General features: G+C 40.7%; 4 protein-coding genes across 7 annotated transcripts; 3 read left to right on the top strand and 1 right to left on the bottom strand.

Annotated features, from left to right (window-relative positions):
• On the bottom strand, positions 1-3,434 carry trip13 (thyroid hormone receptor interactor 13). The gene is made up of 14 exons (XM_088387554.1): positions 3,294-3,434; positions 3,001-3,073; positions 2,713-2,872; positions 2,514-2,640; positions 2,275-2,330; positions 2,077-2,167; positions 1,942-2,014; positions 1,802-1,865; positions 1,644-1,730; positions 1,289-1,395; positions 1,050-1,203; positions 867-979; positions 727-796; positions 1-648 (listed from the first exon to the last, which is right to left on the bottom strand). The coding sequence occupies exons 2-14, from the start codon at positions 3,069-3,071 to the stop codon at positions 553-555; spliced, it is 1,269 nt and encodes a 422-aa protein (XP_088243680.1). The 5' UTR covers positions 3,072-3,073; positions 3,294-3,434; the 3' UTR covers positions 1-552.
• brd9 (bromodomain containing 9) lies at positions 3,403-7,450 on the top strand. Its single transcript, XM_088387551.1, has 17 exons — positions 3,403-3,554; positions 3,989-4,197; positions 4,271-4,396; positions 4,481-4,610; positions 4,697-4,754; positions 4,846-4,990; positions 5,065-5,175; positions 5,341-5,501; positions 5,590-5,722; positions 5,848-5,923; positions 6,100-6,195; positions 6,267-6,399; positions 6,482-6,593; positions 6,662-6,718; positions 6,787-6,892; positions 6,956-7,126; positions 7,196-7,450. Exons 1-17 carry the CDS (start codon positions 3,506-3,508, stop codon positions 7,276-7,278), a joined length of 1,956 nt encoding a protein of 651 aa, XP_088243677.1. The 5' UTR covers positions 3,403-3,505; the 3' UTR covers positions 7,279-7,450.
• A 253-nt stretch (positions 7,451-7,703) lies between these two features.
• On the top strand, positions 7,704-11,404 carry zdhhc11 (zDHHC palmitoyltransferase 11). The gene is made up of 11 exons (XM_088388274.1): positions 7,704-7,963; positions 8,593-8,811; positions 9,023-9,201; positions 9,268-9,369; positions 9,439-9,563; positions 9,648-9,803; positions 10,147-10,265; positions 10,336-10,385; positions 10,459-10,522; positions 10,619-10,694; positions 10,807-11,404. Exons 1-11 carry the CDS (start codon positions 7,946-7,948, stop codon positions 10,947-10,949), a joined length of 1,251 nt encoding a protein of 416 aa, XP_088244400.1. The 5' UTR covers positions 7,704-7,945; the 3' UTR covers positions 10,950-11,404.
• A 1,110-nt stretch (positions 11,405-12,514) lies between these two features.
• Positions 12,515-23,607, top strand: tppp (tubulin polymerization promoting protein). Of its 4 annotated transcripts, none has more exons than XM_088386737.1 (5): positions 12,515-12,641; positions 17,957-18,037; positions 18,189-18,518; positions 21,828-21,981; positions 22,051-23,607. In XM_088386737.1, exons 2-5 carry the CDS (start codon positions 18,024-18,026, stop codon positions 22,258-22,260), a joined length of 708 nt encoding a protein of 235 aa, XP_088242863.1. In that variant the 5' UTR covers positions 12,515-12,641; positions 17,957-18,023; the 3' UTR covers positions 22,261-23,607. The 4 variants fall into 4 exon arrangements, with proteins under 4 accessions (XP_088242863.1, XP_088242864.1, XP_088242861.1 ...); XM_088386738.1 differs by having other exon boundaries at positions 12,539-12,621; XM_088386735.1 differs by lacking the exon at positions 12,515-12,641 and adding an exon at positions 17,252-17,352.
• Positions 23,608-23,648: the final 41 nt, after the last annotated feature.

Below are 23,648 nucleotides of genomic sequence, written 5' to 3'. Positions count from 1 at the left end.
TCACGTAAAATGGCTTTACTTTGGAGTGTGGAATTCCACATTTCATTCAAAAGACAAACCTGAGCGACCACACAGTATCCTCAATACTGAACATGTAAATACCTCTCGGGAAAGTGTCAATCAAAATTGATCATGACTGTTAAATCCGATTCTTTAGGTGAGAACAATCGATTGTGGTGTGTGACTGTGAAGATGTAAACGCAACACGAACAGGTCGACAACTTGGGTGGATTTTGCATAAGCAGCAGTTGCCACGGTGCAGCCGAGCAAACATTTTCTTCAATTTCAAATATATACATGTTTTTTTTTTTTTCATACAAAGATTGACTTTACAACTATGGTAGCAACAGACAACAAATTTGGAATATGTTATTGACAATGGAACCGTCATTAGACGAGGCTAACTCTCAGGCATCACTTAGCAACTGAAAATACAATACAAAATCCACAGACAGCATTTATAACAATAACGTTCTGTGGCTGAATTAATTTGTGTAAACATTCAGCACCAGGTTACCTGATGACGCCTCATGAAAAAACTTTTGGTGCGTGTCAGACACCATTTACCAGGTGAGCTCTTTCCTCCTTCTGCATATCCACCGCCTTGTCCATGGCCTGTAGAAACTTTTCTAGGGTCACTCTTGGTGACTGGAGGAGAAAGAGCACGATGAAGAAACATCTTAAGTCCTACTTGTGTGTTTTTTCAGGTTTCACTCCAACGCTTACCTTCACAAAGAGTGCATGAGCTAGAAAAGGTAATTTCCTCAGTGATCTTCCACTCAGGCCTTTGCTTTTTCTGGAAAGAACCAAATGAAATGTTTCAAAGAAAAGCAGGCTGCTGATGTATTCTAGGAATGTGTCCTCACATGGCGATGTTCCTCAGGGTCAGGCTGTTTTCAGATAGATTGCTCTTGGCAAAGCCCATGGTCTCCATCTCCGAGATGGTGAAGATGGGCTGCCGTGGGTAAATGATTTGACACTGCACACATCAGGGAATCGTTATTAATATGCGCACTTGAATGTGATCGCTTTCATTTTACTACTCTTACCTTCATAAGCTCCTCAAGGCAGGAAAGAAAAATGTTGTAGATGCCCTTCTCAGACGGCGGTCCAATGTACTGCTTGATGTCCGCTCTGTCTACAAAGGCCAAGTCGATTTTTTCCGTTATGTTGGAGGTCGTCAGGATCACCACGTTGGAATGTCTAAGAAAAGAACCTGAACGTTAACAACATGCAGAACAACATGACAAAAACAAAAAATGTGAAATAGTGGGTGAATTTCTCCAACTGTTTGATTTGGTCCAGCTGAGTCAGGACAGCGTTGACCACGCGGATGGCGTCAGATGGTTCTGTTCCGGCCTGGCAGGCGTTCCTCGCTGCTGTCAGACTCTCCACCTAACATCAGCGACACAAGACAAAAATTAACTGGCCTGGTATCAAACATATTTCAGGGGGGGGGGGCATTACCCCTGTGGCCCCCCCCAGCTCCGCCAGTGCCTGCCTCTTACCCAAAGTTAGCTGGAAAAAACCACATGTCTATCATGTTATTTGTCAATTTATATTTTTTATACACTATGTTCTGACATCAGAACTTTTGACAAAGTTAATGCTGTGAGGCAGACGAATAGATTTGTTTTATTTACCTCATCAATGAGGACAAACACAAGAGCATCTTTGTCATCAATAAGCTGTTGAATCTTCTGAAACATCTTCGTGACCAGTTTTCCACTCTGCAATACAGACACGGGATTAGCAACCAAATAGGATCCTTTCCACAGAAACCTCAAAAAAATGCTTTTACCTCAGAGAACCACTTTGAGAACAAGCTGTGGCTGTTTATCTCAATAAACTGTCCATATGTGTATCTGCATGGAGAGGGAAGAAATAAAAAGAGCAGTTGCATTTGAAGGCGAGGTGCGTTTAATTTAACAGTCTTCTCACCGGCTTGACAGTCGGATTGACAGTTTCTGGGCAAGAGCTTTGCACAAGGATGTTTTCCCGGTGCCTGGGGGCCCTGGATATGTGAACAAAGAAAATTCATGATAATAATCAAAATATTGTTTCTGAACTTCTTACCGTGGAGCAGCACGACACGATTCCACGAAATCAAGTTGCTGTCCACGTTTTGGTCCGAGAAGTAAATTGTTGTTGTGACATAATCTAGTAGCTGGAGGAGAACCAGAGTCAACATTTTGTTCTAATGTAAATTTCCAAGTAATGATGGTCACAGATGAGTGATTTGACATCATTAACCAAGTGAAAAATTTGTTTTACCTTAGTTTTGACTCCATTGTCATATACGAGACTCTCCCATATACCATGGAAATCAGCTGGCAAGAAACAAAGAGAAAATTACAATTTTATAATTATAGCCTTGTTTTCATTTTTCCTCTATTCAAGTATAGTATATAAATAGTGTTCTTAAATCACGATAATACAACAGAACACAAACACAGGCAAGAATACAATCATAATGATTATTCCTAAATATTCCTTGTTGTTTGAAGCATCACCTGCTGGAAGCAACCAGTGGGTAGCCGCTGAGAGCTCCTCATCCTCCTCTAAACTGAGCGTACTAGGCCCATCCTCAATCAGGGTGAAGATGTGGAAGGAAATTGTGCAGCTCGTCAAATCGAGGAGCTGATTCCGGAGAGGCGGAAATGACAAAAGATTAACATAAAAATAACCATTGATCTCTAGGATACTAACTACCTGTGATGGCATATCCTCTTGATCAACTATAGCCACAGATTCTACATGAGTGTGAAGGAAGCCTTCATCAAACTCTGTCCATTTGAAGTTTCCAAACACCATGTTGTGGCGATTTAGAAGAGCCTGGACATGCATCTTCACCTCAGGCATTTTAGCTGTACTATAATATCAAGATACACGGGAAAAAAAGGGTTCTATGGTTATTATAGCAAAGAAAAACAAGCACACTACTACCAATAATAATATTTGGATCTAGTCATGTCAATTAAATTCATGTATGGGCCATACCTTCGGGATTTAACGTGGACCTCGACATCAATTGTTCTTTTGTTTTCCACATCCATATCGTTAATTTCCATTCCTGATGAGCAAATGAACAAAATATTTTCAGTTTTTTTTGAGTACTGTTTTATTTTGAACGTGAGAAATGAAAGATATTTTCCACTTTGAGTTTTGAGAAATGGTAGATTACGATTGGCTCGACTTTACGGTAGCTAGCTAGGTACGTTAGCACGACAGCTAAGTGTCATTGTAGCTGAGAAACAAAACAAAACTTAATTTAATATAAAAATTATACATACCGAAATGTACTTTACAGAAGCAAAACTAACACTTTATCAAAGAGATGTCCAAAAGCTTTCGAATCCGGCGCCCTGCTTTTTGAACCGGAAATACTAAACCATTCCCTCGTCGTCATTTCCGGTTATCATCTCCGTTAATGCTAAAACCAATGCTAACGAGAACTCCTGATACAGACTGAATAAACCTTCATTTTATCTGTAAATTTTGCAAAATGGGGAAGAAACACAAGAAACATAAACCGGAGTGGAGAACAGTTGATGGTAATTGAATACATTTGTGACAGTTTGCCAGTTAACGATAGATACTCTGTTATTGTTGTTGCTATCTTTGTGCTAGTTATGCTTGCTAGTGCTTGCTAGTAAGGGCAACAAATCTAGTTTTTCATTTATGATCGATAATCGAAGAGGCTTTTAATATCTATCATTCATTACACAACTGTTTTGTTAATTACACGGCAATACAATTTATGACATAAATGTTGTTGCGACTTGCAGTTTGTCCCATCAGATGCAGCGAGAAGCTCGTATGATTTTTTTTACCCAATTATTATATGAAATAGCATAATATTAAGTAAGTAAAAACATTCACCAGACTATTTCAATTTCCCTATGTCAAATTTCAGCACGAGATAAAACATCTAAAATACATCCACATGCTCAGCAAATGAAAATATCTTCTAATTTATTTGTTTCAGACTTTGAAGACAAGGCATTGGAGAAGCCACTGAAGCTCGTGCTAAAAGTAGGAGGCAGCGAAGTGACAGAACTCTCGGGTTCGGGCCATGACTCCAGCTACTATGACGACAGATCAGATCACGAACGCCACAAAGAGAAAAAGAAGAAGAAAAAGAAAAAATCTGATAAGGACAAATATGTGGACGATGAAGAGAGAAAACGAAGAAAGGTCAGCCTACATTTCATTGTCATATTGAAGCATTTCTTGGGTTCATTTACAAATACTGTTTATCATCTGACAGGAGGAAAAGAGAAAGAAAAGAGAGCGAGAGCAGAATGAATCCGAAGCAGCACCTGCCACCGTGGTCAGCACTGGCGTGCCCGTCGAACCTTTCACGATATCCAAAACTATGAGTATCAAAATAGAGGTGAGGAATCTCAATTTCAACCTATAATTGACTCAGAATTCCTTTTCGAAGTGTGATAATCACACAAATGATATCATCAATCAGCCAGAAGAGAAGAAAAGGAAGAAGGAGAAGTTTGAGAGTGAGTCTGAGTTTGAGGAATTTCACCCCAGTGTGAAGGTCGACGTCGAGCACCAGGGAGAAAGACCCGTGCGAGCGTGTCGAACACAACATGGCAAGAACCAAATTAAATGATCGCCATTATCACGATCAAAATATGCCACAAAATTGCTAATTTTTTTTTGTTTCCCCCCAATACAGAGAACGAGTCAACTCCCCGGCAGCTATTACTTGAGCACTTCCTCCGCCAGCTACAAAGGTGATGACAAAAAAATTGAAAAACACTACTGTCAATCAAAAACCAATCTGGGTACGACCACCCTAACCATGTCTATGTCTTGTCCTCACAGAAAAGATGCCCATGGTTTCTTTGCCTTCCCAGTAACTGATGCGATTGCTCCCAATTACTCAATGATCATCAAACACCCGATGGACTTCAGCACCATGAAAGACAAGATCTCAAATAATGAGTACAACACGGTGACAGAATTCAAGGTGAGAAGAAGCCACTGCTTAAAATTGGGATAAAAAGTTGTACATTGTCTGTTTTAATGTGTTTTGTTCTTTAGGCTGACTTTAAGCTGATGTGTGACAACGCCATGGTTTACAATCGCCCGGAGACGGTCTACTATAAGGCGGCCAAGAAACTTCTCCATACCGGATTTAAGATGATGAGCAAGGTAAGGTGCTTCATGGCTCACTTGGTCGGAGAACATCCTGTTTCAAGTTCAGAGAAGGTCAAATTTTATAGTACATTTTAATTTGTACTAAAGTTCGGAAATTGCTTGCATACTATGCATGAGAATGGAATTTTCAGATGTGACGTGTTCAATTCTTGTCGACAGGATCGCCTGTTGGTTTTGAAGCGCAGCATGTCTTTCATGCAAGACATGGCAGCCATTTTGGGGGACGAAGAACTCGCGGCTGATATACCCCCAACCGAGGTCACTCCTATCCCAGTGGAATCGGCCAGAAAGTCAAAGAAGCAACCCGTGAAAGACATGAAGTAAGTAACCTTTTATTTTTATTTATTTAATTTCTGCTGAAGGAACCCAGCCATCAAGACATTCACTTCCTTCCTTCTCTGGTTTCAGCTATCTTTTCGAGCCAGAGGGGAACGCCTGCAGCCTGACTGACAGCACAGCGGAGGAACACGTCCTCGCTCTGGTGGAACATTCGGCCGATGAAGCCCGAGATCGCATCAACAGATACATGCCAAACTCCAAGGTGCTGTACTTTGCATGATCAATATGCTTCCTGTGCCTCAGTACTATTTACGCTGATACAGCTTGCTCATCATTTTATTTATTTATTTATTTATTGATTGATTTATTTATTGATTGATTTTTTAGATCGGCTACTTGCAGAAAGAGTCTGACACTTCTCTTGTGTACACTGTCGTCAATCAGCTCGATCCCGAGGCAGAAGGTTTGATACCCCAAGTTCTTGTTACGCAGGGTGATTAAAAAAATTGACATCATTTCAAACATAAATATATGAATTACTACATTGTGGTTTATGGTAAAAAATACACAATTTTTTATTTTTTTTTTTAAATTGGGATATGAAATTGACTAAAATAATACTCACACTTATTTTTGCAGAAGAGGAGACTCATAAAGTGGACTTGAGTTCACTGTCAAATAAGCTCCTTCCTGGATTAACAACACTGGGCTTCAAAGATGACAGGAGACACAAAGGTACATATTAAAATGCTTGCTTGTGAATTTCTTAACATCTTAGAAATCCCACCCTTGTTTTTTTTTTGCAGTGACTTTCCTGAGTAGTGCCTACAACATTCAGAGCCTTCAGAAGAACTCGGTCTTTCCAGACCTGCTACCCGAGGAGTCGGACTTGCTGTGCTCGGCGTATGGAGATGAAACGGGGGTGCAATGTGCTCTGAGGTAGACATGGAGAGTTTTTGCTATTAGTGACATATACTGATAAATTGTCACCAATTTAAGATCATGTCCTATCCCCTCCAAGCATCCTGGACTTTGTGAAAGGCTGTGGAAATGCCACCAAGCGTTGGGTGGATGAAATTCTGGATAAGATGACAGGAAGCGATCACACAAAAGCTGCCAATCAGATCCGACAGGTACGCCGCTCGCTACATCGTTACACGTAGATGGACGCCAATTGTGACCCCTCATGCTAATTCCATAGAAGAGGAACCTGCTGCTGAAACCGGACGAAACCAAGACAGGGCTCTGCGACATGCAGGTGGGTTACTTGAGGGCTTCATTGAAGTCCAACCATGCTTTGACTCGGGTTGTCGGTTTTGTGTTTAGATGGTGGATGGTGCTGGTCTTGGAGAGAGCAGTTCAGTGTTGGACTTCATGTCTTTGAAGAACTACCCTGACATGTCTCTTGACATATCCATGCTCAACACATTAGGTATATTTATCCAGTTCCAATAAATGTAGCGTATTAAGACATAACATTTCGTCTATATACCAGGTAAAGGTGTGAAGAAGGAGCCAGGAAACGAGGAAAGCCAGCAGAACTTTGATGATGCCGACAAGCTTCTGCAGGAGTTTCAGGAGGCTCAGGTGGACCGAGTCGGCTCCAGGCCTTCTTCCAACCTGTCGTCCCTCTCCAACGCCTCCGAGAGGGATCAACACCACTTGGGTAGTTGAGTCTTGACAATGGCGACGTATCGTCTCGACTCTCAACTAAACGGTTTTGCTTGATCGACAGGGAGCCCATCACAATCGGAAATGGTTCACGATCCCTACGAGTTCCTCCAGTCGCCAGAGTCAGAGAGTCCAGCCAATAACTGACCAAATGATTTCATTCTTCACCGGCATTGGATCAGTTCAGTACTGTGGCAAGCCTGTGACCTCTTCTAAAGAATGTGATTTGTACAGATTGTTTAATTTTTATTTGTATGTTGTTTTTTTATTTTGTACGAGTGCAACAGTAAAAATAAATGTTTGCACATGTATTTATAAATATGTGTGGTTTCATATACTGCTGCAAAATCGGTATTATGAATGTGGGAAGCGCTCAATATGCAAAACACAAAGTGAAAATAAGATTAATGTAAAACACAGTATCATAAAATTCAATATTGGACATTTCAGACATTGTCGATCAAAATTGATCATGACTTTGTTAAATCCGATTGTTTGGGTGGTTTGTGACTGAAGGTCATGAACGCAACACAAGCAGGTCGTGGGCTTGCGTAAATTGCGCATGCGCAGCAGTTGCCATGGCGCATCCGAGCGCCGCTGAGCAAACTGTTTCTTCAAGTTAAAAGTCCAAGCAACATCTTTTCTTAGGCCCAGACAACAACGTCAGCAGAGTCGCTTTTATCTTTCCTGTTTTCACGTCTTCCATGTTTCCTTAGTTAGCGGCGCCATTGGCGTGACGACACAGTGAAAATGAATCGCTCTCTGGAAATCGCTGTGTGCAATGTTTTGATCTCAAATCGATTTGGAGGCTGATATGAACCCTGCAACAAAAGTAAGTCATTCTCTTTTAAATGCATTTTACGGTATAGATATTTTACCCGCGAGACTTTTCTGTTTCCTAGTTTAAAATTAATGTGTATGGCAAACTCGCAACGTGTTTTCTTTATCATTTGACGCTGCAAAAGCGGCGATCAAACAGTCTATTTAGGTCACTGAGTTTAAAATGCTAGTTAACAGTCACATACTGAAAAAAAATAGAACATTTTCAAAAAAAGGGCCAAGAGCAAAACATGTGAGTCAGATGACTCAAAGAAAGGGATGTAGCTTGTGTGAGATTTTTTTTTAGACTCCATAACCACTAATGACTTAAAGACTTTTGTTATTTCAGCCATCTTTTTATTCAAAGCATTTTAACATGACAGTAAAAAGACCAAAATAGATTAAAGTTCGCTGTTGTAAGTTTATTTATTTTTTAGAAAAGCTAGGAATAGTTGTATATAGTGGACTCTTCTAGAATCCCTGCCAAAAATCTAACATGGCTCAAAAGGGTTTCATTTTTGTTTGATATTCTGAATTTTTCAGAGTTTGCAAAGCAAATGTTATTTTCAAGGTTCTGTTCATGACATTTGGTCATCAGTGCAATTTGGATCTAATAAATGATTTGCATCTGATGTCTTCTAGATGAACGTCCTCAGTGGGAAACTAAGGCGAACTGCCCCCATGCACGGCAGCAGTCGAAACGAGCTGGTCTCGGAAAAGACCCCGCGGGCGAACGGTTGGACGTGGCCCCCTCAGATCTTCCAAGTCGTTGCCTGGCTATTGTACAACTACCTCGCCGTGGTGGCCTTTGGAATGTTCATCCCTCTCCTACCTCTTCCTTGGAACCATGTGCTCTACACCGTATCTTTAACGCTCCCTCAGATGGCGAGCAAGCTAACAAATTAGCATTCCCAACCAAACAAGGTTTTTCTTGTGTGGGGGGTTTTCTATGAGCCTCTGTTACAGACATGAATCTTCTACTTGTATGTGACTCTATGAAAACTAAATGGAGTAGAAACAGCGCTGTTTTTGTCTTATCCGAGCACTTTCCCTTAACGCTAGCGGCATCTAGTTTACAGGTTTGGCCTTCCTTGTGCACTTGCTAAGCCACATTGCTGCAGTCAGCATAGATCCAGCAGATGCCAGCGTGAGGGCCAAAAAAACCTACACCGGACCGATGCCGCTTTTTGACCGGACGGTGCAGCTTCATGTCATCCAGGACTTTCACTGTTACCTTTGTGAAGTTAAAGTGTACGTATGCTCGCTAGCCAAACTATATTTAAAAGAAATGTGATGTTGGATGTTTCATTTCCTCAGCGGGCCCAAAGTGAAACATTGTAGCATTTGCAACAAGTGTGTGTCGGATTTTGATCACCACTGCAAATGGTTGAACAACTGTGTGGGTGGCAGAAACTACGGGTAAGTCCAGCGATACTAGAATTTGGGCTCTGATGTTAAGTCGTGCAATTACACCCGTGTTGCTTTCAGGTACTTCTTTGCAGCCGTGATTTCTGCAGCGGTCGGCACGGGCCTGCTGGTCGCTGTCGTCTTGTTTATATTCATCCAACACTATCTTGATCCAAACGCCCTACGAACCAGCCCTCAATTCCACGGTGAGTCATGGCTCTATTGGATAAAGGATTGTTTGTTATGATAATTTTTCATTCAAGTGTGTTTGTGTGTCCACCATTCTGCAGGTGTGATGGCAAATGACACCTGGCTGGTGTTTTTACCGGCGGCCCCCATAAAGACTAGTTCAGCCGGTCTCCTCATAGTGGCCTTTGTTACAGCCATGCTGAGTCTGGCTTGCCTAGTGCTTCTCTGGCACCTTCTCTGTTTCCATTTCTACCTCAGTAAGTCACACAGTTCGTTAAAGCAGAGGTATTAATAACACATATTAAAATTTATAGTGAATTTGGGGCTCTGATGAAGTTTTGTTCCGAAAACACGCACGAAAGACCTTAGGAAGTAGCATATTAAAAGTATTGCGGGTAAATGCTAACTTCTTTAGCATTGGCTAAAGGCTAAAGTAACTTACTAAAGTAAAACTAACGTGCTAACGACTTTAGCATTAGCTCATGGTAAAAGGTATTTAAATCAAGAGATTATATCATGAGGTAAACTTTTCATGTAACAGAAATGAAATTCTCTGCTAATTAAGATTTTGAACCGTCTTTTCTACTTGTATCGTTACAGTGTGTAAAGGACTAAGCACGTATGAGTACATAAAGCTCCAGCGTCAAAAAGAAGCCAAAAATGGAGACAACGATGTGGGAAATTCACACAACCTACAAATAATAAACAAAGTTTCACAGGTGACAATTCCCGCTTGCTCCCTCTCAATTATCCCTATGTTGTCTTTTAACGCACATTTCTATGCTAAAGAATTCCTTGACCTCTACGGATTGCGAGCCAACCCATATTCCCCGAGCAAGGTAACAACAACCCGACTGCTCCTATTGTGCCAGTACAAACTGCCAAGGTTGAACGTTGTGTTTATTTCAATAGTCCCTGCAATCCCGATGATAAAGGACCGATTTCCAACAGACTGCCAGAATCCATCTGCACCGAGGTAAGAAAATACATTGCAACTTTTTTGCAAGCTGTAATTCTTATGAGACCTTTCTGTAATTAAGGGCTATATAAATAAATTTGATTTATAATCTAGATGGAAAACACCAAGAAACCATCAGAAAAGGAAAACACCTTCCATCATGACACGCAAAATTCTGCAGAGAAAGAGCGTGAGTGTTTTTCATCCTTCTTGTGCAGCTGTTTTATTTCTGTCATTTTATCCCATATTTCCATTTATGTTGATTGTCCTGAGTTATTTCACATTGAAATTGTCCCAAAAAGGAGAAAGCGGTACGAGCACCTCAAGAACCTGGAAGCCTGATGCCGGCGATGAATTGCAGAGTGAAAGCGTCAAATCAGCGGAAAGCGTTCCAGAGGTGCAGGATCCCCTCGGAAGCTTGGTGATGACTCCCGATGACACGTAACAGTCAGTCGTGCACTGGGATTATATGTCGTGCTCAGGGACACCTCGTTAAAATGAGTTACCATGGAGCCATTGGTGCAAATGAGGACATCCTCAATATGACACCACCGCTTTCAAAATAGACTCTCCTCTTTTTTTGTATACTTAACCCCACTTTGTCTTTTGTTATGTTGAATTACAAGTTTTTCATGTTATTTGGTGGTCCATCTTCAACGTCGGCGTCTGTGCCATTAATCTCAGGCGAGTGGATGTTTTTGGCATCTGGAGCGCTTTTATTTATTTTCCAAACCTGTTCCAAGTACAAAGCAGTCACGCTTAAATCATGTAATTTTATCTGCGGGCCAAAGCAACAACCTTGTATGGTAAAATAGATTCATGTGTAGAAAATAACGCACGTTCTAGTGGGAGAAGAGTATTTAATTGTATTATTTCATTTCAGTAAAGAATTAAGAACAATTATTTTCTTATCCTTATTTGCTCGTGCTTGAGCCTATGTGACCAGAATCCTACATTTAGGGAATTTCTAGAACTTGCTGCATCCTATTAAATATTTCAAAACATTTTTGTGTGCCAGTGAGAAATGCTATTTCATGTAATATACATAAAAGTCAAACTCTTTGGCAGACCTCATTTGGGGGCTCTGCATACTTAGTTTTGAGCCCCCAGGTCTCAATCAGCATACGTACATTAATTAGTGCCTGTACATAACAAATGTGACACAAAATGCCTGAGAAAAAAATGCTTAATTCAGCCAGAAAATGTCTTCTCGTATTAAACAGTGCCCTCTAGTGGACTAAAAGCAAAAGTGCTAACCTTTGCCAAAATAGTGCCTCTGACAGAATACAGTAACTAGTAAAAACAATTGACATCACCCATAAAATAATATATTAATAGTATAAACGGTAAATAAATCAGAAACTGTGATCACAATATAATTTCAATTTAATAAAATACATGGCTTAATCTGAATTTTGATTGTCAAGCACTGATTTCCTTTTGTTTCCTTGAGCGTTTAAACATGTGGAGAACACACTCCAAACCACAATCGGAATAGACAAAATGAGGCAATGCCAGTCTGGACAGATTTTTCCTTTTCTTCCTCCTCTGAGGAATTTACCTTTTCTCCATGTGGTTGTACGTTTGTCCATAGCCGTAGGCGTAATTTTTTTTTTTTTTGTCATGCACTTGTGTGATTTGTCTTATCCTCAAATCTTTTTGTGAAGTGGTTTACATTATGACAGGGCTACAAGGTTATATAATGTCCATCCCAGTTCAGCTATTAGGCGCACATTGGTTGTATAACAGCCTTTAAGGAGAATCCGGTTCCTGTGTGCCATCTTTCACAAATATCTTTAAATAGTAATTTGTCTCTCCACCTTCACTAGGTTGAGGAAAGAAAAAATATCTCTTATAAATGTTTGTGCACGAAACGTGGTTTGGTTGTTATTGTTAGGCACAGCACCGCGGCCGAGCGCGAGCGACAGGAGCTCGTCGCGGGGTCAGGACAGCCAATCAGCGGACTGCTTTCTCTCCAGCATCCTGGTGGGGGGGGGGGGGGAGAGAAGAGGGGGGGCAAAGCCATCATCGCTCTCGACTGGAGCGCGGGCAGCCGATAGGAGAGAAGAGACGGACGGAGGCGCTTCTATTAACTATGATTTTGAACTAACACCAAGGTGGGGGATTACGTCACCAGGTGATTGCCTTCATTTATTTCCCTTTTTTTTTTCAATTTCTTTTGCATGTTGAAATATTGTTAAAAGCAGAAGTAGTCTTGTTTGCGTCTAAACGCATCCGATCGCAGAAGGTGCGCTTTCTTTGCATTCCTTTGCGTCAGACATGGCTTTTAAAAAAGACGAGATGCAGCTATTCGAGTTTATTTCGTGCAATTGACTGCACGTCGTACGTGCACATTTGACGCACGCCTATGAGAATTTGACATTTGCGGCTTTATGTAACACTTGTCTCAGGCAACAGCTGCAGCCGCAGTCATGTCTGCGTAACATCAACAACACGAGTGTCTTCGCCTGTGTTTATCTTCCAAACGCACCCCTACGAGCGGGCTGATTAGTCACTGAGAATGACGGACATTTCGACTGGCCTATGGCTGCAATCCTCCATGCCAAGCTAGTTACATAATTATGCATGCAAGACAGGACGCATGGCCCCATTAATCAGCTTCCTGACGCTTTGGATTGCAAAAAAAAAAAAAAAAAAGCATGCATGTATGTGCATGCATTGAGAGTTAGATATGATAAAGCAGCATAGTGGACTAGTTAGCACATCTGCCTCACAGTTCAGCAGTTCCGGGTTTGACTCTTGGGCTTGCATGTTCTAAATGCGCTTTTTGCTGGAAAAAAAATCATGCCACAAATGAAATATTAATCAAAATACAGTGTTTAATCTTTTGGGAAGCCATTGAACATGTTGTAAAGATTGCTTTTGACTTGACTTCCCCTTTAAACGTTTGTGGTTTCACTTCCATAACCATCCCCAAGCCAACTAGAACATGAATGTGGCCCACCAAGAATTCAAGTTTGCTCTAAATTATCCGTACATTTAAATATGAGCATCAATAATTGCTTCTGTGATTGGTTGGCAACCAGTAAAGAGTGCACCATACTGGGATAAGCACCAGTTCACCCGTGACCCGAATGAGGACAAGTGTACTACTGCCAGAGGTGACATTTTCTCCCCATAGGTTGAATCAGACATGCATGGGAGGAACACAGTCATTGGCCCAGTTTTCATCAAGCCTTTTAGCTGACATCACAAACTGAAAATTATTATTCACTGGAATTTTATTCAAGGGTTAAAATCCGGTCAGTATGTGTCATGCTTCACTAAGGGTTCATAAATAGGTCACTGTAGTGGAACGTCTAAGGTTGAAGACAGTTGAGCTGTCAGTGTAAAAAAAAAAAAAAAAAAAAAATCAGGTTCTATATTGAATTTTTCCTTCTTTGTTGGCATCACAAAAAGAAGCTCACAGGTTTCAAGTGTCAGATTTTTTTTTTTTCAATCTCAGTGGTGTTTGATTTTGGAGGCTCCTTGGAAGCAAGCTGGATGAGAATATACTCGGCTAAGAATGGCCACTGGGCCTTCCCCCTTTGCTGTGCATGGCGTCACGCTTTTCTTAGCGCGCTCTCGTTTGGGCTCACCGTCGTTGCCAACAATAACCGCTGTGGCTGGCTCGAAGCATCTTGTTACTCTGCAGCTCAGCGCACGCCAACGTGTGATTCAGAGTGGTCGAGAGGAGGCGAAGAGTGATGGAGAGTGTGTGGTGGTGGTGGTTGTGGTGACCACAGGTCTGTGTTGCGCTGTGATGATATCATTGTGATGTTGCTTCGAACTTGGGTGGAGGAAAATGACCAAAAACAAATACAGTATATCCTCAGGCTGATTCCTGTGACATTACGTAGTACCCTCTTAAAGCATTGTTGATGTCATATTAAACAAAGTTTGCATTTGTCTAACTCCAAACCTTTGATTAGAGATCTAGCAATCTATGTGGAGTAAACATTTTGACTATGATATGTTGTTTAAAAGTACTTCTAAGTCATTTTAATGTATTGGTAAAGTCATTTGAATGTTTAGTGTTTGTTCGAAAACATCTTGTCTAAAAAAATAAAAAATGCTGCTAATATTGTATTAGATGTTGTTTTCTGCATCATTAAATTAATGCCAAAAATTAAAGATAATACAGATTTCTGTCAGTGCTTTGGCAGTTCCACATTTCTACTATGCAATACACTTTGGTATTTTAGGAAATGCTATGTTTTTAGCATTTAGCTTACGTTTTACCAATACATTTGAACAGCTTTACCAAATACAGTGATCCCTCGCTACTTCGCGTTTCGTTTATCACGGCTTCACTACATCGCGGATTTTTTTCCCGATTAAAAAACCATTTAAAACTTCTAAATTGAGGAAACATGTGTTTAACCCTTAGGACAATATAGTATTGCTCCAAATGTTCGTTTACATTCCTGTAGAAGTCACGATCGCGAATTAGCATCTTTCCGCTAACTTGTTAACCTGTTTAGTACTTCTTGTTGGTGACCGTACTTCGCGGATTTCACTTATCGTGGGTGGTTTTTGGAACCAATTAACCGCGATAAACGAGGGATTGCTGTACGTTAAAATGACTTGGCAGTACGTTCGGACAACATACACTTTCAAAGTTAAAACTGTTGACCCAAGACCAGAAACCTTATGTATATTTAAAATTAAAAAAAAAAGAGAGAAAGAGAGAGAGAGAGAAAATGAGCATCCCGGAATGGTTTGCGTGACTCTACCGGTAATAATCACCACTTCATGATTGACGAGTACAAAACGAGGGCCTCTTCCTGGCAAGAATCCCGATAGAACGCAGATGGGGTTCGCAGTGATTCGCCGACATGTCGCGTAGCCTAAACACTTCCCCCCTCCTTCTCGTTGTCAACGATGTCATCATTTTATGTCACACCGTCCGCCAAACAAACACATTTTTGGGCAAGCGCGCACCTTGCACATCATCCCCCTTGTCTGATCTCTTCTCATGAGCATGAATAGAATGTTTCCAGCCGCGATGGCGTATTGTCACTGTGAATAGATGCACTTAAAATTGGGTCAACTTATGCTCGGCGCGCTCATGTGTGCAGCGTGTTGCCAGAAGGCGTGTAGATGTAAGCATGCTGTCATACGCTCGCCGGAATTCTCCCTGGAGAAATGCCCTCAACCTCGTATAAAAGGCTTGGAAAAACAACACAATGATGCTTGTGTTGATATTAAAGATACAGTGATTTTTAAAGATACAGTGATTTTCGTTTATCGCGGATAGTTGGTTCCAAAAACCACCCGCGATAAGTAAAATCCGCAAAGTCACCAACAAGAAGTACTGGGCAGGCTAATGAGTTAGCGGAAATATGCTAATTCGCGATCGTGCTAACGGACTTCTAAAGGAATATAAACGAACATTTGGAGCAATACTACATTGTCTTAAAGGTTAGACACTCAATTTATTTTGACTTTTAAATGTTTTTTTAATTTGAGGAAAAAAAATCCGCGATGTAGTGAAGCCGTGATAAACGAAACGTGAAGTAGCGAGGGATCACTGTACTTACAATTTTGATTTAACTTTTGAGCTGACTTTGTAATGTTTTTACTACTTCTCTCTAATGGGTCATGGTGTGAGAAGGCATGTTGTCTCGTCGATCCGGACACTTGAGACCGAAGACTATAATTGAAGAATAATGGAGAAAAGAGTGCTTTGTTCGACAATGATTTGGTTGCATCTCATTAAAATGCAATAAATCGTCACTCAGCTCTGAGTGGGAATGTTTGCCCACCTTGTAATATGTTTTTACGTTTGAAAATTATTATGCCTATTGACACAGTGGTTTTATATTTTGGGGAAAGAAGAGACTCTAAAGGTATTTAAGAGTTTGGTTTTAAATCACCATTAATCATTGATAATTAACACACTTTGAACCACTGGTGGAGCTAGAGGGGGAGAGGCGAGGGCACTGCCCCCCTTAAAATATTTTTGCCCCCCTCCCCAGGTGCCAGGCAAGATAACTTTTGGGTATTTTCCGATTTTTTGTAAATTTTTGTTCATATTTCCACTGTTTTTTCAGCATTTTAAAAAGAATTTTGCAAGTTTATTTTTAAAAAATTTAAAAATACAGAAATATAAATGTATTGTACCCCTGTCCATAAAAAAAAAAAAATGCTGCCAAAAACAATGTCCCTGTTTTATTTATTTTTCATACTTGGGCAAAACTGTCCTTTGGAATTTGAGGCTCAAAATATGTCAGTGTGGAAAATGATCTGTTGATATTAAGTAAACAAAACACACTCCTTAAACTCACATACAAAAGTACTGTTAAGCTTAACAAAAGTTCAAGAGTTAGAAAATGGAATGATCAGAGTCCAACATAAGGTAGATGTCAGGGGGTCAAATAAAGAGATTTTCTGTAGACTCAACTCTGGTGCTGGCCCGAGTCCTCGATGACAAAGTGCCTTGCGTCAATAGTGAGAGTCTACGATGTCGCCATGTGTGTGTGAATAAATGTGCAAGGGTCGTACAGAGAGGGCCCTCCATTTTAAACAAAGGCCTCCCAGTGTTTGCATCTCTGAAAGCCACATTATTCAAACATTTTGAATATCTTCTTTTATGCTGGCTCACGCTTAGCTTTTGTATCCATTAATGTCTTGGCAAGGTTTTTAAAAGTGCTGACTTAATTTTATGACTTGTTGGTGCGTGGATGGGAGGGGGGGGTGGGGGGTCACGTGAACAAAAGAGGTCGTTGCTTCAAGAAGACGCGTTAGTTTGTTGGACTCAGCATTTCATACTTCTAGCTTCTCCCCGTGTCTTATTTGCCATAACTCGTTAAGGATGTCGTGTTAATTATGGGAACGGCTCAAAGGTGAGCATAAAGGATGGATTAATTTTGGGACGGATGACGCTTTACTAGATTTGAGTTTTAGGTACAGTATATCATTGTTCTGCTTTTTACGTTAAGGAATTTGAAATACTGTTTTTTTTTTTTTCCATGTGTGATGTGAGGTCAAGGTGACGTGCCGCTGCTCTCAGTGTGTAGAGACATTTTGTGAATATTTGTAGTCTGTATGTCATGTTAAATTTGTCTCAAGGTTTGTTCTTCACTATTTTTCTATACCTCATTGCGTGAATGCTAAGAGGTGCATATTTTTATTGTATCTAGGGACTCATATGTTGTGGTGTACTAAATTTCTCAAACAAGTACAGTCCTTATATGGTCGATGATGTTATCAGCGACATAAAATTACTAAATAGACTCCCCCCCTCCCTTTCCTGTAAAGAAATATCACAACCTAGTCTGGGACTATTTTAGTCACAATGCATTGTGTGTATGATATTTTTGGGGTGTATCCATCCCAGCACTAAAAACATTTTCTTCATTGCATGAAGAAAATTACTTTTATGGCATGAGAGAAAATCACGTTCACGTGTGGGCACGTCATCCACCTCCATTTTCATCTTTTCCACAGCACAAAGAGAAAACACAAGTCAGATCATCCAAGCAACGCACAGAAGAAAGCTAATTCGCACACAAGCATGGCAGACCAGAAGTAAGTTTGAGAAGTGTACCCATAAGAGGTCACGTCGGTCTATGCTTGTAATCCATCACATTTGTCTCTGTTTGTGAAACAGATCACAACGAATTTGATCTGATCCGGTTATACTAACAATCACGTGATCAATCTTTGTATTTCCTCTCAGAGACCGACTAGAAGACTTTAAAGTCCAGACAGTGAAGAATATCAACTCGGCCCAGCTACGGCCGCACAGTGAACACTCGAGAGACCGAGCCTCCAAAAGGCTCTCCACCGACTCAAATGGGACCAGCGAAGGAGGTGTGGGTTCCTCCACGCCGGTGGAGTTGACAGCTTTAGAAGAAGCTTTCCGGCGTTTCGCCATTCACGGCGACACGCGGGCTACCGGCAAAGACATGCACGGGAAGAACTGGTCCAAGCTCTGCAAGGACTGCGGCGTGATCGACGGCAAGAATATCACCCTCACTGACGTCGATATCGTCTTCTCTAAAGTCAAGTAAGAAAGCGGACTTCTTCTACCATAAACATAATTTGTGATGTTCAATACCATTTATCGAGTTTGACGTCTATAACTATCAATGGCACTGAATGAGTTAACTACTTTTGACATATATTAAAATTTAATTTAACACAATGACACAAAAAAATTCTGATACAGTCGATGACTCGCCTTGAGTATCGGTGGTTGATATCGGCATCCACAAGAGTTCGATACTTTAAATCAGAGGTGTCAAACTTAATTTTTTTGCGGGCCGCATTGTAGTCATAGTTTCTTTATGACTGTTAACTCAAATAAATATATGAACACCTCATATTATATACAGTAAAATCTACAAAACAAACTAATAACTCGTTTTCAAATCAGACGAGTAAAAACTGGTCAAATATTTTTAAAAAAAGACCCGATACTAATAATTGCTTTCAGTACTCAGAAACAGTCGATCCAGACACAACTCTGGGACTGATATATTTGGAGTAATGTGGTTCACCACAGATGTGCCTTGACAGGACGACTTCTTCATTACTAACGCTGAAGCAGCGATGACTTAAGTCTTAGTCACCGAACACTCACGCATGCCCCACAGTCCAACCAAGTGGCACAAACAAACATTACTCGGTTTTACAATTACAGGAACAGTGTTGGGGGAGGAAAAACACATTTAAATGTGAGAAAACTGCAAAAGAAAATTTGTTATGTTGTCTTTTGGAACAAGCCACTAAGCCAAGCTGCTATCAAAAAGCAGAAGATCTGGGTGGATGACTCCTCATGTTCCTCCCCAGGCCAGATTGGTTCATCCTTTACTGCTTTGATTTAAGTGCACTAGACTCTAATAATAAACGGTGACCTCAATTGCACTAAAGAGGGGAATTTTTTTATCTACTAACCCAACAAAGTGGTTGGACGTATCACAACTTGTTCCTGCACTCTTTTGTGTGTCATGATATTCTTTTAAGTTTATATACTACAGTCGAACTACCGTTAGTGCCATTTTGCTGCTCATCCTCCATTTTGTTGGCATCAAGAATAAAATGTTTTCATCAATTCTAAGGTTCGCCATCCAATTTCTAAAATAAATCAAAATTTCCCATAGGAAACAACAAAAACAACTTTCCCAATTCCATGTACCGTATTTTCCGGACTATAAGGCGCACCTAAAAACCTAAAATTTTCTCAAAAGCCGACTTTATAGTCCCGTGCGCCTTATATATGGACCAAATTCCTAAATCTAAACTGGCTCAAAGCATTGTGTCATGAAATCAATCATAAGTGGCCCGCTGAAGACTATGAATGAATCAAAAAGACTATGGATCATTATTTTGTGATTATAAAGTAATTTGTTGCATCTGAAGTTGAAATAAAAAAGATAAAATGGAGAATGATTTGATTTGGATTAAAAATCTGACATGATACATTAATGGTGCGCCTTATAGTCCGGTGCGCCTTATATAAGGACAAAGTTTTAAAATTGGCCATTCATTGAAGGTGCGCCTTATAGTCCAGAAAATACGGTATATAAAACATTGTTTTGATACTCCCAAAGCTAATGCTAAGCTAAAGCAAAGCTGGAATACATGCTAAACAGATATCCAACGTTGACACTTTGGTGAATGGCACAATATCATGACAGCACACATGTGACTGTCAGCCTTGAGGTCAGTACAGTAGCATCTGTGTCAAGTGGAGCCGGGTCCAGACTGAAAGGGGGGTGGCGACTAGCCCCGGGCCTGACTGAGCAGCGTGCATTTCCTTTTAATCAGCGTCAAGGCTGTTTGCATGCTCATGTACATGAAATTAATGAGCGCTTTCCTGACGTTCGGAGTGATGAGAAACGTGGAGCCTCAACGTAAACTATGAATCTAGTGTAGACTAATTAATTACCAGCATGCTTTAATGGTGGCTTTATTTTCCATGCCGTGGTTCCCCGTGAACGAACAATATTGGAAGCCGTGTGTTAAACACATTCTTCCGTCTGCGTTGGTTCTACCGGTCCGCCGTGCCGCAGATGTTTCAAGTATGTAAATTAAACAGGTCAGCTGAGTTTTCCAAGGTGAAATAATGTTCCATTCCCTATCCTTCTTCATTGTAACCTCCTTAAATACTGATATGCTGTTTATTTATAAAGCTTAACTATTTCGATATTTAACGGTAAGCCCGATTTGACTCCATCGGACGGGGACACAGATTTGTCTTCCTTCGACAAGCGGCAGTGGAAGTTTAGCTTCCCGTCTGACATTAGACAGCATGGGAATGATTCCCAGCATGGAGCGCTGATGGACCGCCTAAACAGAACAGGTCAATGGGGTGAGGAAAAAAAATAATGATCAACCCTAACACCCCCCCGTGTTTACTGTGGCTTGTTGCTATGACGGCAGGTTGCCCCGGGAGACGGTAGGGCTGCATATGCTGTTGTTTGGTTGATCCATCTCCACAGCGATGAATGTTTGTGTTTGTTACTATGTGGAAGTGAAAGGGGCACACGGCCAAGTAGACAAGTGAAGCACTCACATGGAGCGTGAGTGAGCGAGATCTGACTTATTGCCAGCTGTTACGAGTTGACCTTATGAATGTCAATGCATTTGCTTCCACATGAACTAGTACGAGTAAAAGTGGCTCTCCTCAGAAACGGCGCACGTCTGCTGAGAGATGCTGATGTTGAGCCGAATTGCCAAATAAATAAATAAATAAATAAATATTTAATTTAATTTAATTTAATTTAATTTAATTTTAGTTTTTTTCCTGTAATTTAATTGATTTTTTTTCCTGTAATAAATCACTGTTTTGCTGTTTCAGGAAGAAATAAATAATAAAATAAATAAATAAATATTTCCATCCATCCATCCATCCATTTTCTGAACCGCTTAGTCCCCACGGGGGTCGCGGGCGTGCTGGAGCCTATCCCAGCCGTCATCGGGCAGTAGGCGGGGGACACCCTGAACTGGTTGCCAGCCAATCGCAGGGCACACAGAGACAGACAACCAATCGCACTCACACTCACACCTAGGGACAATTTGGAGTCTTCAATCGGCCTACCAAGCATGTTTTTGGAATGTGGGAGGAAACCGGAGTGCCCGGAGAAAACCCACGCGGGCCCGGGGAGAACATGCAAACTCCACACAGGGAGGGCCGGAGGTGGAATCGAACCCGTACCCTCCTAACTGTGAGGCGGACGTGCTAACCAGTGCGCCACCGAGCCGCCAAAAAATATTTAATTTAATTTAATTTAATTTAATTTAATTTTAGTTTTTTTCCTGTAATTTAATTGATTTTTTTTTCCTGTAATAAATCACTGTTTTGCTGTTTCAGGAAGAAATCCTGTCGCACCATCACGTACGATGAGTTCAAGAATGCGCTAGGAGAGCTAGCCAGGAAGAAGTACAAGGAGAAGACTGGAGAGGAAGCCGAGGCTGAAGTATTCAAGTTGATCGAAGGGAAGACGCCTGTGATCGCCGGGGTCACGGTAAGACTTCTGGTTCGAGTTTTGGAGGGTGGGCGGTGTTAATATAAAAAAAAAAAAACTCCGTTGCAGAGGGCCGTCGCTTCCCCCACAGTGAACCGCCTGACAGACACCACCAAGTTCACGGGGTCACACAAGGAGCGCTTTGACGACACGGGACGCGGGAAGGGTAAGGCGGGACGAGTCGACCTGGTCGATACTTCGGGATACGTCTCGGGATACAAGCATCGAGGGACCTATGAAAAGAAGGTCACCAAACCCCCCGGTGCTAAACCCATGTGAGATACAGAAATATGGATCGAGGATCGGCGAGGATCGTTTTCTTTGAAAAAAGTACTCCGAAAAAAAAATACATTATCATATATTTTCCCACCCGGTTGTTTTGTGTGTGGAGAGAGTTCCTCCCCTTGTGAAAGTGTGAGAACTGGAAAACTGTTTACATCTATTTTTACAAAGTCTTCACCAGCTGGTACATTCCTGTCTAATAGTGAGTAATTGCCAAGAGGAGAACGATGCCGATGATGATGATGATGATGAAGCTCTGTTGTTTTGATCGGGCCTTAAAATATTTATCAAGCACAATGAAAGCCAATTAAAACAGCACAAAAAGCTTTTATCTAATAACACTGCACTTTTTTTTTTTGCAGGAAAAAAATACTTTCTACACCCATTTTAGAATTTAAATTGGCCGTGTTCCAGATAATTGGCACACATTTGTATATTTAATATTCTGATTTATGTCTATTACTTGTCTAGTCTCCCTACTTTTGCTGTTCATATTCTTTCTTTTATAAAATCAGCCATTTTGTTTCTCCCAAGTCAAATTAATTAACAATTACCAAATTCTTAATCTGTGAATTTAGGGGTCGAAAGCGCAATTGTGCAAGATTGTATTTTTGAGATTAGATACCCCCCCCAAAAAAAATACCTCTAATATATTTGTGGTTAGATTGTGTATTAATTACTAACCGTAGCCACTTGTTTAATATGGCTTAATATTCCTTTCCGTGTTTCTGTACTTTGTGCATGTTATGATGTATTTTACATTTGAGAAGCACAGAAATGATTTGTTGTATTTGATCTACTGTGCCTGCTGTAAGGACGGACTACTGGACAGTTGTTTTCTTTCTTAGAAATCTTAAGTGATGATGAAACGGTGTTGTCGCTCGAATTGTATACAATATGTAAAAACTTGGCCTGCCATCAAATGCTGTTATATTTGTTATCCAGAGAACCTTTAACGTGTGGTACTGTCATCTGAGGCACAAATTTGAAAGGAGTTATGTCCTTAAATACTGAAAAGGAAAAAAATCCAAACTTTTGTAGAACATTTTTAACAGTGTTGTCACACTTGCCTGCAACCGCAAAAGTATTGCAGCTTTATGTGTGTGATTATTTTGTCCGCTCGAGTAAGCTCCCCGTGCTTAATGCCAAATACTGTGCACCTTTCATGTGGAGGAACGATATGTGTGTTATTATTTTTGAATTTATAACATTTTAATGTGCTATTGTGTCCCCCCCGGTGCATGCAGTGGATCTTTGTACTTGTTCTTTAGAACTCTTAATTGTGTGTTGATGATTTGTAGTGTATTCTTGAGAATAAAACAAAAAGGGCACATCGAACAAATATTTCTGCAGTGAAAAGTTTTATGTAATGATCACTTTTGTGG

Source organism: Syngnathus floridae, chromosome 10 (genome assembly GCF_059516105.1).
Source record: "Syngnathus floridae isolate MCC-2025c chromosome 10, RoL_Sflo_1.0, whole genome shotgun sequence".
NCBI lineage: Eukaryota > Metazoa > Chordata > Actinopteri > Syngnathiformes > Syngnathidae > Syngnathus > Syngnathus floridae.
Note: the sequence above shows the minus strand (reverse complement) of the source record. Positions and strands in the feature narration are given on the sequence as shown.